This window comes from Sinohyriopsis cumingii, chromosome 16, assembly GCF_028554795.1.
Source record: "Sinohyriopsis cumingii isolate HCF-2022 chromosome 16, ASM2855479v2, whole genome shotgun sequence".
In the NCBI taxonomy this organism is placed as follows: domain Eukaryota; kingdom Metazoa; phylum Mollusca; class Bivalvia; order Unionida; family Unionidae; genus Sinohyriopsis; species Sinohyriopsis cumingii.
In genome coordinates this window covers 77,859,315-77,876,557 of record NC_142976.1, presented here as the reverse complement: position 1 = coordinate 77,876,557, position 17,243 = coordinate 77,859,315, and the positions used below count along the sequence as shown (strand labels likewise).

Genomic DNA, 17,243 nt, shown 5'->3' with positions numbered 1-17,243 from the left:
CTAAAAACATCATCTGGTTAAAAGTGTATCATGTAGAAGCATCAACCCTTATATTTCTACAATTTTATTGCATACAGGCTGCAAAAATGCATGCTATACATGAAAGAATAAGAACTTAAGTGGCTGCCATAAGGCATGCAACTTAAATGAGAATAACAGTGTTATTAACAGTCTTCCGAAATTGTCTACAGGAGTTTTGTCCTCTTTCTGCTGAGTAAAGTTAAGGCTATGTCCCCAACATGTACTCTGGTACTTATGTATTCACTGTAGCACTAGGTACAGCAAGCAATATATACATATATATATATATGCACACAATTTCATATAAATCTCTTTAAGGTTTGCAAAGTTATGGGTCAGACAAGCATAGATAAAAAGACTGACAGATGGATGTGCAATACCATAAAGCATATAAAAAAATAGATGAACAGGAAAAAAGTATAATGTCACCAATCCTTGATCCAGTATAGAAATAATGGCAGTGTTCAGGTGAATAGCAGTGTTAAGGTAAATATCTGTTATGTTTACTTGTAAAAATGCTTCTGTAATGGCTCCTATCCTTGGACAGTAATTAATGCACATGTAAGCCCTTTAACAAAATGATAAATGATAATTTTAATGCAATTAACACTACAGACAAAATACCTTGTATGATGAATCTAAAGCCATAACTCCTTAAAGGAAGGAAAGCAAATGCTGGTTGTTTTGGCGGAAGAACCTGTAAAGGAAAAGTGTCCTTAAACTGCACATATTGGATAATAAATTACAAATATTAGGTTGACTATTTTTTTCTTGTTGTTAAAATAAAAAACATTTGACTAACAGAAAGAAGTGAGGTGATAAACAGAAATGTGTTAATAACAAACTACAATATCACATATTTTTAAATTTGGTTGATCTATGTGTGGGAAAGTTGGCAACACTGATAAAGTGAACTTGCCTTATAAAAAAATCAGAGGAATCTTTAAAGTAAGAAGTTGTGTGTTTAAACAAGAATCACACAAACTTGCCTCAAAGATAAACATCCACTAATGTCCTTTTTTTAGTTCTTTTATTCTTTTTAATTCCTGTGCATCGAAACCATCTCTGATATTCTTGAAGAAAAAAAAAAAAACACATACAAAATTTGGAAACAACAATGGCCAATAGAAGAACTGACACAATTTTGAAGTTTCATATAGTTACTTTGATCTTTGATCTATTACTCACAGACCCAGTACGGAACCACTCTTTCTCAAGTGTAATTGGGTGTGGGGAACTTGATGAAAAGTGTAACTGGATGTGAGAAACTTGATAAAAGTCTAATTTGGTGTGAGAAACTTGAGAAAAGTGGACTAATCATATGAAACCAAAAATGACACTTTTATTTCCAGTGACCTTGACCTTTGACACCTGAACCAGAGAATCAATAGAGATGTCTAGGCCAAATGTAGAATACCTTAGAAGTTTGATGAAAACTGAATCCAGGAAACTTGACTTAGTGAGCAGAAACCAAACAAGATTTCTTACCTAGATAATTGACATGTTAACTTGTGAATATAAAATTCACACATTTACTGAAACTGGGGTTGGGTGTGTGAGTGATAATACAGTCTGGGACACTTAGCTGCTAAAAAAAATTATTTATTGATGTCGGTGTCACTTATCTTCCTTTTTAGACACATAAATAAGAGATTAAAACATGGCAGATTCTTTTGCTTCATGTTAAAGTAGTGCTTTGTTTCCTTCTGGACTGAAATAAAATAGACAAAACAAGGCATGTAAAAATATTGTTTTTCGTCAAATGTAAATGTATTAATTTCCTTTACAATGTAAAGGATAGTCTGAATCTGTACATGTAGGTTTGGCTTCCACGATTTGGAATTTTCATTTGTTTACTTGTTCTTTGACTATGAATTTAATATTTTGCATGTTTTAACATAGAAAAATATTATTTTGTTGCCAAAAAAAAGACAGGCAGAAAATATGAGATACACATTTTTGGTATGAAATGGCCTTCAACTACACAACCAGCATTGGCCCTTAGAAATCTCTCTGCCACCTGGGTCTAGACCCTTGTTTATAACTTAGAATATGTAAACTGCCTTACCCACAACATATATTGTTATGACTGTGGCTGTAAACAAAGTAACAGAAAAGAGCAAAAATCAACAAGTTTTGTAAAATTCAACAATTAATTTATTTCCCTTGAATACAAAGTGAAAATTTAAAAAGAACTTACACTATTGTAAATTAAATCCCCAAAAGTGCTATCACTAGTCCACATGTATAAAATTCCAACCAAATTCCAATAGTATTCCAAATAAATTATGATACTGAATGTGTCTGTAGCCTCAAATGTGATAATATGTTAATGGCCTGGAGTGTGTGATGTCTTCTGATGCATCGCAATATAATTCAAAATGTTCTTGTCTGAATTCAATAAAATTTCAAAGTAATGTTCCAGTTCAAGATTATTATGGGCACATTGTAATTCCAGTGTATAACAATTTGAATAAATTAATCCATCCAACCAAAAACTGAACACAACAGTAAGAATGATTTTGCTTTAGGTGTTAAGGCAAGAATGAGTAATTTTTTTCAAGTAATCAAGATTATGTAAAAAGCTAAAGCACAATAATATTGCCATGATATAGGTCAGCCTCATCTCTAGTACATTCAAAGTTCTCAACAAGATTAGGAATTTAGCAAGTAAAAAATATGTCCCACACTCAGATTCAAATAAACATGTTTACCTCCAAATATACTGATCAAATATTTAATCTATATTCTTAGAGAAATAATAGTTATGTATTGTGTTGTTTACAAAATAAATGTTACTAGTCAGGTAGACCATTAACTTGATTTCGAACAAGTACAAAATACAGAAATACATAACATATAATCATTAAGGAAAGCCAACAAATAATACAAATTAAATACATATAACAATATATACACTTGCTTGGCACTACAAAGTGGAATTAATTTATGTAGCCAGCATGGATTCCTGGGTCTGTCCTTACCCCTTATGGTTCATTACTTGAAAACCATATAAATCCTCACCCACAGTAGTCAATATGGTTTAGTGGATAGGGCACTGTACTTATCACTACTGTATTTGCCAGCCTATAAGATGATACTTTTTGGACCAGAAAGTCTTAGCTTAGTCTTATACTCTGAATTGACTCTCATATGGATCATGTCATCTGAATCGCTTTATCATATTTTTCATATGGAAAATAATTCTCAAAAAGTATGAAAAATAATGTGTAAAAAATATTTCATTTTGGGGAAGAGATCAAGTATGAACAAATACTGGATCCCACAATGAGTAATTTAAATAATTACATGATCATCAGTATTAAAAATTAACATAGATCAGATGCAATTGCGCTAAAGCAGCATGCACCAGTAATGTACGTTGTTTGTAATAAACATTGTTTAAATTTAATTACATATATATGCATTAGAATTTACAAGTTAGAAGATGAATAACCATGACAAAGACACATTCCATCACAATTTTCTTCTTGCACCTAATGATCAAATAATTTGTATGCCCCAGTGAGAGAAAGAGATGTCTTCACAATTGTAAATCTGTATTGTTCACTTACCTGATGACTGTTTTTACTTGTGTAAAAGTGTAGTAACATATTCCATTATCAATTAAAACCACTAGTTAAGCAATTCCTTCTAATTTTTTTTTCAACTTCCATTATTAAAAGAATCACATGGCTTTGTAGTGGTATTTACATGCTAATTATACATGATATGGCTGTACTCAATCATTCCAAGATAACCCCTGTTTGAGGTCAAGATTCTGCAGACCAGATCAGATTAGCGAGGCTACCAATAAGGAAATGAAGCTACCCATGGGTATTATGAAAGGAAATGCCAGGTGGTTACTACTGTAAATTTCTCAGCTAGTGACATTCTGAACTTGCAGATGGAACCAACAGTAATTTAAAGTACATCTAGCATGAGTGAAGATCAAAAACAGTTGCTGCCTAAGTACAGGAAGTACAGTACATGCACTTTAAACAAAATCTTAATTGTTGGGAATGGAGAGGCCGTTATACTTACAAAGAAAATTAGACAGCAAGCAAAATGATTATTCATGTGATTTAACCTAATGGATACTCTATAGATATAACTATTGTGAATATTTAAACCCTGAAGGACTATGGTATGTATTTTCATAGATTACATTTACTATTTTATTTATTAATGTTTTCTCTCTTTGACATAAGCTTTAGCAACATGGGGCAATAAGTTAAAAAAAGAACAAAAAAATCAACAAAGAGCTGAACTTTCTCTCTTTATCTTTCTCTCTCATATATCTGACCATATTTTAGTTTGATCATGAGGTGCAAAAAGTAAAAAGCAATGGAATACTATGCATCCTTCTCTTTGTATCTCTCTTCCCCTCCCCCCACCCCCCAGAAAATGCATTTTACTATTAATGATGCAATTTCCCTATTGTTGGTAATCTGAAATAGCATACAGTGATAATTTTAATATTTATGAAACCAGAAGTTATTATAATTTGGTTCCATACAATATCGCTAGTTTTATCCTATCCATAACTCAATAAATTATCAGGTCAGCATCATTATATGTAGTTAAAAATACATAATACATTTAAAACACTTCTTGTAAAACAAAATTCAGAACTTTTAGTTACATTTAATGATCCTGACTGGAAAGGTTACTGAGTTACAGGCTGGACAAAATTCACGAAGCTGTGTAAAACGAAGTGAAAAACACAATCCAAAGTGTTGACCTGGCCTTGTCTAATACTCAGCATCGACTTATACAATGATGAAGGATGGAAACCTTGCCAAATTTGCAATACGACTTATGCTCCACTTCGACTTATAGGCTGTAAAATATGGTATATGGGTGTGGGTTCAATTCCCATCATTTACCAGCCTGGATAAGCTTATTTCTTTAGTTTCTACAAGGAGGAGAAAGTTGATCTGAAGGCAATGGTTTTTCCACATTGAATGCTCCATACAGGATGCTTTCTGTCAAATGAAGTCAAATTCTGTCAAGCAGTTTTTTTAGAAGCAGTAAAGTTTTTATGTTTTCAGTAATAGTGGCCCATCTGATGGCAGATATGTATCATTTGAAGAAAAAAAATTTATAAAAAAATCTTCATAATGGAATGTTTTCTTCCAAACATGGTTAAATTTTGTTAAGTGGTTTTCAAGAAGAATTGGTTGAAAGGCTTTTCTATTTTTAGTAACAGTGACCATATTTGATAAAGGATTGGCAATAATTTAGGGCTCAGGTAAAGTTTTCAGAGTACTCATCCCTGGGTTTCATTAGCTGCTGATGCCCATGATCCTTATACTCAACACAGTAAAGTTCTCCACTATACTGATTACAGTTTTACTAAAGTATTGTAGATCCCTGATGCAAACTTGATACTAAAATGGATCAAAACCATTAATATATGTTCTAATATATGTCCCCTTAAACAAACACAAAGGTTAAATGAGTACTATTTTCATTCAGGAACATTTACAAACTGCTATCATGTCTTTGTGAAAAACCCATGCTGATATGACCATCCATTCAGGATAAGTAGCCAGATAGAAATTTTAGAGATGGTAATCAAGGCAGCAATTTTGAATCATTTTAATACAGGAACAAGTATTTAATGGAAAACAATTTTTTTTAAACAGAAAAAAATGCAACAAAACAGATAATGTCATTCTTTCTGGAGAAGTAGCTGTAATGTGATTTTCACATTCTGAGAGGATACATCAGTATCAATTTCACTGCGGACAAAATACGTCTAGTAAGAAGTGTGTTTAGTGAAAAGCCAAATTCAATATAATCATGTTAGCCATATTTGTCATGTTGGCGGTAGATCAGCACCATTTTTATTTTGACTAACTACATATTATAAGAAGTCTTTGAATAAAAAACCCATGTCAATATGACCATCTGTTCAGCAGATACTCAGCAATAATAAGATTTTAAAAATGGCTACCAAACAGGCCATAATGGGAGTCTGATTGTAACCATTTTCATTCAGGACCAACTATATATCACAAGAAATCTTTTAGCGAAAATCCCATGCTGCTATAACAATCAGTTCAAGATATGTAGCAGTAAAATGAATTGTGGCCATATTGGGGTTTAATTGTCCCTTTTTTATAGAACCAACTATAGATCTATAATCACCCTTTCAGTGAAGAAGAGTAGCAGTAACAAGGTTTACAAGCTGGCCACCATGGTGACCACTGTAGATAACCATGGGGCATCATTTTCATCTAGGAACAACTAGACCAAGGGATGATTGTGCGTGTAATGCTTCACTTCAATCCTCCCTGTAGTTCAGGAAGAGTAGTGATAACAAACTTGTGCTAACCGACAGATCATGGACAAGCCATCACATTATGCTATTCTAATCTATGACCAGTAGAGTTAAAAGACTATTCTACTAATTAATATGCAGTTTAAAAGACTACTAATTGCTCATGCTGGATTTGTTTTGAATAATCAAGTAAGTGGACAAAACTAAACCCAACACACAATAAATGTTTCTAGCTGGTAAGAAGAACTTGGAAGCAGTAAAACCATAGTTTAAACCCCCTGAGTAAAAACATTTCTACTGCTGATGTAATCAACTGCTGTACTCACATATGCTGAAGCTCTCTGGCCTTTGGCTAGTAGTGGAAAAGCAACAGCAATCTCAGTTGACTCCACTTCTGCACCAGACTTGACCTGAATACAGTAAATATAATAAAGTAATCATAACACAGTGAATATAATACAGTAAATATAACACTGTAATCATAACACAGTAAATATAATACATAAATATAATACAGTAATCATAACACAGTAAATATAATACAGTAATCATAACACAGTAAATATAATACAGTAATCATAACACAGTAAATATAATACATAAATATAACACAGTAAATATAATACAGTAATTATAACACAGTAAATATAATACGGTAATTATAACACAGTAAATATAATATGGTAATTATAACACAGTAAATATAATACAGTAATCATGACACAGTAAATATAATATGGTAATTATAATATAGTAAATATAATACATAAATATAACACAGTAATCATAACACAGTAAAGATAATACAGTAATCATAACACAGTAAATATAATACGGTAATTATAATATAGTAAATATAATACACTAATTATAACCCATAGTCAGGAATGTTATGAACAAGAGTCATCTAGAGATGACATAAGCAAGCTTATGGTCCAGTAATCATAACACAGTAAATATAATACCATACATGCCAAGTCTCCTAAATTGTCCAGGAATCTTTTGATTTTTGACCCCATCTTTTGGTCTACCAATTTGCCGACAAGATTTCCCGGAAATTAAACAAATGCCAAGCATAGGTATTTCCAGCTAAAACAACATTCAATACACTGTTCACGACTACCGTAATCCGTCAATCAAGTTATTACAATCGGAATGTTCTCTGCCTTTCTGTCAATTCAAGAAATAAACCTTGGATGTAATTTGTCCCCATTAAGAATTATATTCTGAACTATATTTGTTCACATGGAGCATATGGCAGTGGAAGCAGACACATCGGAATCGGAAAATATCATTGGCCTTTGCTGTTGTACAGTATGTAGTGTGTTCCGCCAGAAGCGAATCACCAAAGGCATAAAAATTTATGTATATTCCTATAACTACTTCTGGGGTTATTTAAAAAATTCTGGTGCCATGTCGAAACGTCCGCTAACGGATTCGATGGAAAAAAATGCCTTAAAAAAAAAAGAAATATGTTTTCAAGTTCAACATTGCTTGGATAGGTGAATTTAAATGTGAAGCATAGTGAAAAGGGAGAAAGCTTTGTGTACTGCACAACTTGCAACACACATTTGAACATTTCTAATGGGGGAAAAAATGATCTTACAAGACACTTGAAAAGTATGCAGCACAGTGCAAACAAGAAATCTTCACATAATGTGCCTAAAGTAACGAAAATGTTTGCACCAACATCCATAGACAGTGTCACTAAAGCTGATGTTCTGTTTGCTAACTTTGTGGCGGAGCATAATTGCTGATCATTTTAGTGAGCTGTGTAAGGTTATGTTTTCTGACTCGCAAATTGCTCAGAAATTTTGCCGCAAAAGAACTAAGGTAACAAACATTGTTAACAATGCACTGGGTCTATTGTATGACAATCAAGTAACTTTACTATGCAAGGAAATCCCTTTCTCAGTGATGATAGATGAGTCTAATGACAGTGGTGATGAAAAGTGTGTAGCAATTCTTGTACGGGTGTTTGACAGTGACATTCACAGAGTGACAACCAAATTCCTGGCTATGCCCATTTTGCAGTATTGGAACTGGTAAAAACCTTTTCAACTGTCTTCAGAAGTCTTAACAAACAGACAGACTCCTTGGAAGAACCCAGTAGGGTTTAGCAGTGACAATGCAAATGTAATGGTTGGAAAGTAAAATTTCGTCCTCTCCAGAGTTCATGAACAGCAATCAAATATAATCGACTTTGGGTGTATCTGCCATTTGGCCAGAACCTGTACACAGTATGGTTTGAAGAAATTGGCTGTCCCAGTTGAAGAACTTCTGGTCGACACCTCCTATCACTTCACTTACAGTTCCAAGCGAAGAGAGGTGTATAAAGAATTCCTACAGTTTACCAACACTGAGGAGTACAAACTGATCAAGCATTGTAGCAAAGGTGGCTGTCACTCCAGAAATCTACTGCACGCATCCTTCAACAGTGGCCAGCTCTTCAGTCATATTTTGAGAGCCATGAAGATGCTGTGAAGATGGGGAGTAGAACCTTAAAAACCCAGAGATGAAACTGACATATCACTTTCTTCTATACAGCATGGACCCACTGACTGACTTTAACACCATGTGCCAGGCTGGTGATGCTATGGTGGGATACCTCCATGTAGAGATGGAAAGAAATCTACGGAAATTCATGGGAAAGTTTGTGAAGATGAGTGTCATCACTGCATCAGCCAACATTATGGAGGTCAGCTTTCTGTCACCAGAAAACCAGCATGACAACTCTTTGTTAGCAGTGGGTATGGAAGCCAGACATTTTGTTCACAACAACCCAGATGATATTTCTCCAACCTAGCTGAGCTCCTTCTTTAGGAGTGTGAGATCCTTCTATGAGGAAGTTACAGCAAAGATGCTAGCCAAGTTTCCATTTAATGACCAGACCCTGAAGGCCTTTTGTAAGCTGAATCCTGATAGGAGATTGGAGATTTCTGTAGAAGCTGTGTTTCAGCTGAGTGACAGACTGGTTACAGCAAAATTGACAAACAGTGTCAACTTGAAGATGAATTCAGGGACTTCCAGCTCTCCCTGGCCTCAGACCTGCCCAGTTTCACTCAGTGAGAAACACCAATGGATGTCTTCTGGGTAGACATAAGAAGAGTTTCCACAGCTTTGAAGAAACCCAGATTCCCAAATCTAGTGAAGCTCTATATGGCAGCACTCAGCTTGCCACACAGTGATGCAGATCTTGAGCACAGTTTTAGCATGTTGAAGAAGATTCAGACAGACCACCGTGGAAATTTATGTGGAAAAACTGCATTGCTGCGAATATCGTGTAAGATAAATGCAAAGTGTGACTGTTTTGAGCTCAGACCTTCAAATGACTTGTGTAATGCTGTAAAAGGAGCGTCTCTACAAGACTGGAAGATGACCAACATATGTTAAAAAAAACCTGTTTGTTTGAGTGTTTTAGGTTCCAGTGTGTCATTATTTGTTGAACCACAGTGATTCTTGTGAAGATTCTTAAATTATTTTTTGTGAGATTAAGAAAATAACATATAACAAAAATAATAAAGTTCAGTAACTATTATTCATATAGTTATTTTACTTAGATGTGGTACGATCTACACTTCTGCACTTAAACTTATGAGAAAAATAGTTGTTACGCTAATCTCACCAATTTGGACCTAATCTCCCTGATTTTTTAACACAAATCTCCCTGATTTGGTTCCAGAAAACTTGGCATGTATATAAAACGGTAATTATAATATAGTAAATATAATACACTAATTATAACACAAAGTCAGGAATGTTACAAACAAGAGTCATCTGAAGATGACATATGCAAGCTTATGGTCCAGTACACTCAATTTAGATACTGTTATGCAACATTTGGTTTCCAAGGTAACACGATAAAAAAGAGCGAATGCAGAAAATTCTAAGTATCAAAAGGCACTTCCACACAAACTGCTTGAGATGTGTATCAAGTCTGGTTGAAATACAAGTGCAAACAGGTTAACAGCACAGCTTATAAGAAAATGATGGTGCACAACACAGTGGGCCATACTCAGAACTGAGGAAATCTGAAAAAGTCATCAAGAGAGGACATATTCCACCCCATGTCCCCCATTTATATAAGGACTCTGACTCTAAGTACCTTATGGTACAGCACCCTCACATTTAAAAAACACTTATGTTCTACTTTTCCATGGCAACATACTGAATGCAAAGGCACCTCTATTCAACTTGCATGAACTAACTACCATGGTTGGCTGAAAAAACATTCACAGTTTCTTGAGTTATGCTCCAAAACTGAAAATGTTTAGGGACATACAGACTGATAGAAGATAGCATTAACAATATCTTTCCCAACACTGTTAAACTGCAAAATATAGTCTTCATCCAATTCTGCTTTTAATGTCCTTTTCATGGAAGATGGAACATGCAAGTTTTTTATGCTTACAGCACCTTGTGGTTGATTGCTAGCAAATGTTGAAATGAACCATGCTGGATTGTCCTAACAATGTCTGTTATTTCATGTGATCAAAGTTTGGCCGAAATAACTTGACATTATTTGTATAGCCCTAAAGATTTTAAATTTGTTAATGACTTTGCAAGGAGTTTTAAAGGAAGTATTTTTGTACAGAAATTATGTTATTTTCAAATATCACCTTGTTCAAGTCTAGAAGAAGCAACATTATTAATTAATTTACAACAACAAAGCATTGCTAACGAATCTGGTAACTACATGTATTATTCTCAGAAAATAAATTTTTTAAATCTGAATTTAAAAAGTGACATGTTTTAATTCATTTGTGAACATTATATTCATAAGAAGTCATTGACAAGGAGTTCTGAGCAAAATTCAAGGTTTTGAAATATTCAATCACTTTTGATGGATAAAAATGTTTCTAACTTCAAGGAGTTTTTGAGGCAATCCATCAAGATAGTATGAGACATGCTTCAACTATCTGAGAACTATGGTCAGGAAACTAAAATGTTTACAGATGAACAGAGAAGTTGATAGAGATAGACTGGTGGATATAAAAGGAACCAATATTTCCCAGAATTTTGGAGCAAAGGCTTTAGTAGTTTTTGAAAGTCAACATTCAATCCATTTATTGTGCTGAAAGAGTCAAGTCTTATAAAATGATTATATACTACTGACATTCACAAACTGTTGCTCTGATTTTCTCCTTTTAAAACAACAGCATTTACATGAAAGGTATTGAAAGAAACTGATCATAAGACAACTGAGTTTTCTGGGTGACAATTTGCTAGGAATTATTTTCTTCATCTCAAAGTTTTTGGACATCAGAAATAATAATTACTTTTTGGTATCTGAAAACACAAGGTAAAGACAAATTCTGCTTATAAATAAAAACAAATTATACACTGGGAGGATAAAATTATGAATTTTTAAAATCAACCATTACAGAAATAAGTATGTATTGTGAAAAGAGTTCCATACATCGTGTACCAGTGCATACTTGGAAAAGATACTAATAGCTGAAGGGCCCACATATCATTATGTTTCAAATCAAGGCATTGTTTAATACATTTCATTCATTTAATCAAAATATTAAGTGTCCTAGAATCGGGGCAAAAAACTTGCATAGTGAAGGTGCTCTGGTAAACCAAGACCTGTAAAAAAAATTGTTTTGCATCAAATCTGAAATATTCGGAGAATAAAAATAAAAATAATTTCAGATTCAACATTGTTGTGCAAATATGTATGAACATGCATCACATACATTAAGTACAAAAGGGATGAACATATTTATTTTCTAATTTACCTGACTGGAGATTTTAGAGGCATCCAGCACCTTTTTGACAACTAGCCATCTGTCAGAACCATCACTGTGTTTAATCTCCACCACTCCATCACCAATATCACATTTCCTCATGGTCTGCTTATGACCCTCAATCTAACAGTAATAAAAAATCATAAAGCTTAGTAATTCTTCTAATTTTTTTCCTTATTTCATTTAAATAAAACATAGACTCAAAGCACTGTGAATACTGCTTGCTTGGAGGGCTGAAGATATACTAAGTTCCCTATGATTAGATGGAAGAATTCCAGAGAATTTGCTATTCATGGTCCTTTTTACTAGTGTAAACATACTGCTATAAGGAATTTTGAAAATATTTTTAAAATTTTCTTATTATGTCACTAGAGAATTTACACAAACATTTCAAACATTATTGTAGGTATTACTGTAGTAATTTTCTGTTTAAATCATGTTAAAATATTACTATTAAAATAATATTCAAGTACAACTGCTACAAGCCGGTCTAATCATTTACCTAACTTTGAGTTCCCTCCCTTGACAGGAAAAACTTACCTGAAAAGCCAAAGTATTGATGCTTTTTTTTCCAATTTTAATAAGACCAAAAATCTTGTTATTATTGTTGGTAAATTAGTTATACAAACTATATTTGGTAAAGGAAAATGGACACTATGCCATCAGTATGGAGGGATTGATCTTGCTTGACACATTTACAAAATTTGGCTGGAATATCTTGAATGATTTGAGAATTATACTGGAAAGAAGTTATGACAGAGATGGACAATAACCGTATCTCATTATCTCTTGTGGTAGGTGGGTGGTAAAAAATTTTTTATTTTTTAAAAGAACAAAAAAAGAGTCACTTTCAAGCCCCACCCAGCCAAAATGTCTGGTAAGAGACTTAAGTGACTTGTTACAAGAGTTCATATATAGGAAGTTCTTATTTACTATACAGGGAAGTATGTGTCATGAGTTTTACTCCAGAAATGGAAATGAATGGTGGGTGGTAAATAACAAGCAAACAGATAAAAATGTAAAGATATTAATACCAAACAATTGTTACTAGCCAGAGCCACATCTGGATCACTCATCTAATACCTGTACTAAGAGTACATACACCTTGAATGCTTTCTGAGTTATGCTCCACAAACAAAAATGTGAATTATGGTTACATGAATGAACAGACAAATGAATGAAAATGTTCATATATCTTAAATGAAGCAATATGAATAGAAAAATGTACATGTAACCCACTAGTTCAATGTGTTTACCAAATTTCAAAGATTTCTTTAAGAGTTTTGTAGTTTTTGCCTTGGAAACTAACATGTGGCAAGGTTCATTCAGTGCTGTGCCCTTGTACCAGTGACCCTTATTTTTCATCTTTAGTACACGAAAGTTCCATAAATGGTACCAATATTAAGTATAAATAAGACCCCAAATGATAGTGGTGAAAGACAGTTTCCATTTTCTTATCAAGCAGCTATGTCCAGAACAGTGGACAGGGTTATTTTAAGGGATAAGTAGAATGTAGAAAATAGTGCTAATATCTCACTCAGCAACAAATGATCAGAAGCATATAATACTGAAAAATTTAATATTTATGGCAAAAACTAATAAATCCACAACACAAGTACCCATGATAATGATGTGTTTGAATTTCTTCAATAAACTTAAAACAAAAAGGTGTTTGCAACCCCTATTTATTTTCTAAATGACCTCACTTGTTGACCTGTTAGGGGTCATTGGGCCCTTAGGAACTACAAAAAAGCATATCAACACGTCTAGTTTAATATGAGTAGGAAATACAAAAAGCACATCAACACCACTAGTTTAATATGAGTAGGAAATTTATATGTATATATATATATATATATATATGTATTCTACATCATTAGAAAAAGCACATCAACACCACTAGTTTAATATGAGTAGGAAATTTATACATATGTATATGTATTCTACAACATTTATTAGTTTTGTTCTAGAAGCAAAATTGTGGAAAATTGATAGATGGATAGACAGACAAGTAGACAAAAGCAAAATAAAATATAAAACCTGAGGAATTGTAAATAGCAAAAAGGCACACCCAGACCACAAGTTTAATGTGAAGAAAGTTTCATACCACTAACTTCATTAGTTTCTCATTTAGGCTTAGGAAATGAAACTGTTTACAGACATGAATAAAGGCAGATTACAAACTGAGACAGACAGATGGAGATAGTAATAGATCTCCCCAAAAGCAAGGTTTTTTCAGATTATGTCTACATGCAACTTGCTGTTCCATTCATAGAATTCATTACATGGTAACAATATTATACAATGCACATTTCTAGTTTGCTCTTTCTGATAATTAAGTGTTTTTGCCATTCAAGGATAAGAAGCTTGTGCAACTGATGATACAATGACAATCTTGTATGTAATATTTCATTACAAAGGCAATCTTTGAAAATATGCCAAAATGTTACTGTTTGAAAGAGTCATATAAAACAATGCTATTTACACAAGTCAGCCTTAAAAATTGCTTTGGGAAAACTAGGCCTATATTGTGAAAGGAAGTGCGCTATGAAGCCTGGTAGACACTTTAAAGTAAGGAAGTGTGCTATGAAGCCTGGTAGACACTTTAAAGTAAGGAAGTGCGCTATGAAGCCTGGTAGACACTTTAAACTAAGGAAGTGCACTATGAAGCCTGGTAGACACTTTAACTAAGGAAGTGCGCTATGAAGCATGGTAGACACTTTAAACTAAGGAAGTGCAATATGAAGCCTGTTAGACACTTTAAACCAATGAAGAGATGCAGAGAACTCAGATGTAAAGTATTTCAAATGACACTGAAACTCAGAATGTTATTAATTTTTCAAGTAATAAACAGAAGAATGTTACCTTGTTGTCTATGGTGATCTCCCTTAGTCTGTGCAAGAACAGAAGCAGTGATGGGTGGATATCATTGAAGCGTGCTGCTAGTGTCCTAGACTGGGTTTGCATTTCTTCCTTCAATGGGAGAACTATTTTTGTTATCCACCTGTCAGAAATAAGGAAGAAACACTTTTAAACGTATGCTTTATATTTCTAGAAAACAAGAACAGAAAATAAATGGTATATTAAAATGAAGGCCAAGACACAAAGATATTATAGGAGAAAACAAATTACTTTTGGACAGAAGAAATCACTCTTGTCACTCAAAATGCGTCTTAAAAATATCAATGTCAATCATAGGCATGTTGTGAGACTCTTGATTTATCCAGTCAGATGTAGATGATCTGTAAGAAAATTGGAAATAAAAGTATGGGTACCAAAATGACACCCTAGAATTTTAATTTTCACTATAATATATTAAATTAAAAGATAATGTCATATTGCCACATTAGATGTGTTGATATGAATCTGGTTGATATATTATTTAGTCAAAATCCCAAAAACATTTAAACTATAATTTTCTGGATTTAAATCCTTTGAAAATGGTTTAAACATAATCAAATAAGGAACAATAGTACATAATAAGCCTACCATGTGGTACATAATGTTATACTTTTTATAAATGTAAAACCTCTTTTGTTGGTCAGATACTCAGGTACCAAAAGATGTAGCACTCGCTTAACTTGTATACTATTTTGCTGCCACTGTGATCTTCATCTTAAACCCACAACCCTAAAATCAATAGGTTTCTTTTTTGCTTCATATGTAAGCCGGCTATAAAGGTTGCCGAAAGTTCAAGCTACTAATGAACTTTGACCTTTCAAATCTGACATCAATTTAAAAAATCTGGTCTCCAGTTCAGCCATCCACAAATATGGTAATGCTAAAACTAAAGTCAGAACTCAAGTTACAGTAATTTTTTCTTAGTCTGATCTTGGAGACCTTGACCTTTAGCACCTTTACAAAACATCTAGGTGCTGTTCCTGTCTCACATGCAAGCCATCCACAAAGTCTGGTCATGGTTTGTGGAATAGGACTTTAGATACTTGAGGAAATACCTTTGCTTCTTGGAGTCACTCTGACCCATACAATTGAACTTTGAACCCAAATTCAATTGGTATTTCCTTGTCTCACGTTTAAGCTAATTACAGTTTAGTCATGAAGAATGGAATAGGGAGAGACAGATTGATGAATAGCATCATAATATAGTCTCCAGCTTATGCAGGTGTATAAAACCTTGACCACATTCACAGATGTATCAGATACATCAGCTGCAGATAACATAGACCCAATCAGGCAGGTAAGGGTTGACACCAACATCACATCCTAACTACAATGAACAGTGAAGACACTGATCTGCTAATGATTTATGCAATGTCAGTTTTAGGTCTACAACACTAACAACTGGAAGTACATTATGTTGGAAACAATATGGTGTTTATTTACCCATCCTCTGCCTCCCATTTGTCCTCTGGTACCCAGTTTGGAAGAATGTATCCCATTGGACCGCCATGGACATCAAAGCAGATATGGTAGCCATTGGAATGAACTTCAGGGCAGTCAGTCACACGGAAAACAGACTTGAAGCCGATTCCCTTCTGGCCTGTATCAAAGTAACATGCTATTACTGTCTCCTCATGTTTTGAAAACAACATGCATGGAATTATGTAATACTGCCTATTTCAGGATGATGCTGATCAATTCATCCTAACCTCTCTAAAGCAGACACCTGAAATCTCTAGGTCAGGCACGTAAAACGTCTTCCATGATGAGGGCTGAATAGCTATTTTCAAAACCACACAGTACAATATAAAACCCCCAGATAAAACCAGGTTGCAAGCTGGATGTGGCCTGATGTTGCATCTTCTTCCTTTGGGCAAAACTGGATGAGATTTGTAGAAGTGTAAAATTGTTCTACAATTTCAATCGATTTATTTATTATCTTCACTTTATGTTTATCTTATCTGATATCCAACATTTTCGGAACAAAGAAAATAATTACAAATGATACTGTCCAAAATCAAAGGTTTGGGGCAAGATCAACTGTTTTTTGTTTCTGGAGCTGGCTAATTAAAGATTACGTTTATAATGTTGATACTATCAAATCAGACTCTCTATGGTGTGTGTGTGCATGTGTTGTGTGCATATATATATATATATATATATATATATAGGTAAACAACAAAAACAATTTGTTAATGTCAGGGAAGTTAGTCTTGTCAGAATTGTCATATATGACCACTGAATATAAGATTAGACTTGCAGTTTAATCGACAGACTGG

At 33.7% G+C, this 17,243-nt stretch overlaps 1 protein-coding gene across 1 annotated transcript in view; it reads right to left on the bottom strand.

The window, feature by feature from the left end:
• LOC149780853 (uncharacterized) overlaps positions 1 to 17,243 on the bottom strand; it is a 137,616-nt gene that overhangs the window by 63,085 nt on the left and 57,288 nt on the right. The window contains exons 15-19 of the mRNA XM_089937937.1: positions 16,408 to 16,564; positions 14,929 to 15,067; positions 12,055 to 12,186; positions 6,637 to 6,720; positions 646 to 718 (exon numbers count right to left, since the gene is read on the bottom strand). Of these exons, the coding sequence (XP_089794063.1) occupies positions 646 to 718; positions 6,637 to 6,720; positions 12,055 to 12,186; positions 14,929 to 15,067; positions 16,408 to 16,564 (585 nt within the window). The remainder of the gene's footprint in view (positions 1 to 645; positions 719 to 6,636; positions 6,721 to 12,054; positions 12,187 to 14,928; positions 15,068 to 16,407; positions 16,565 to 17,243) is intronic.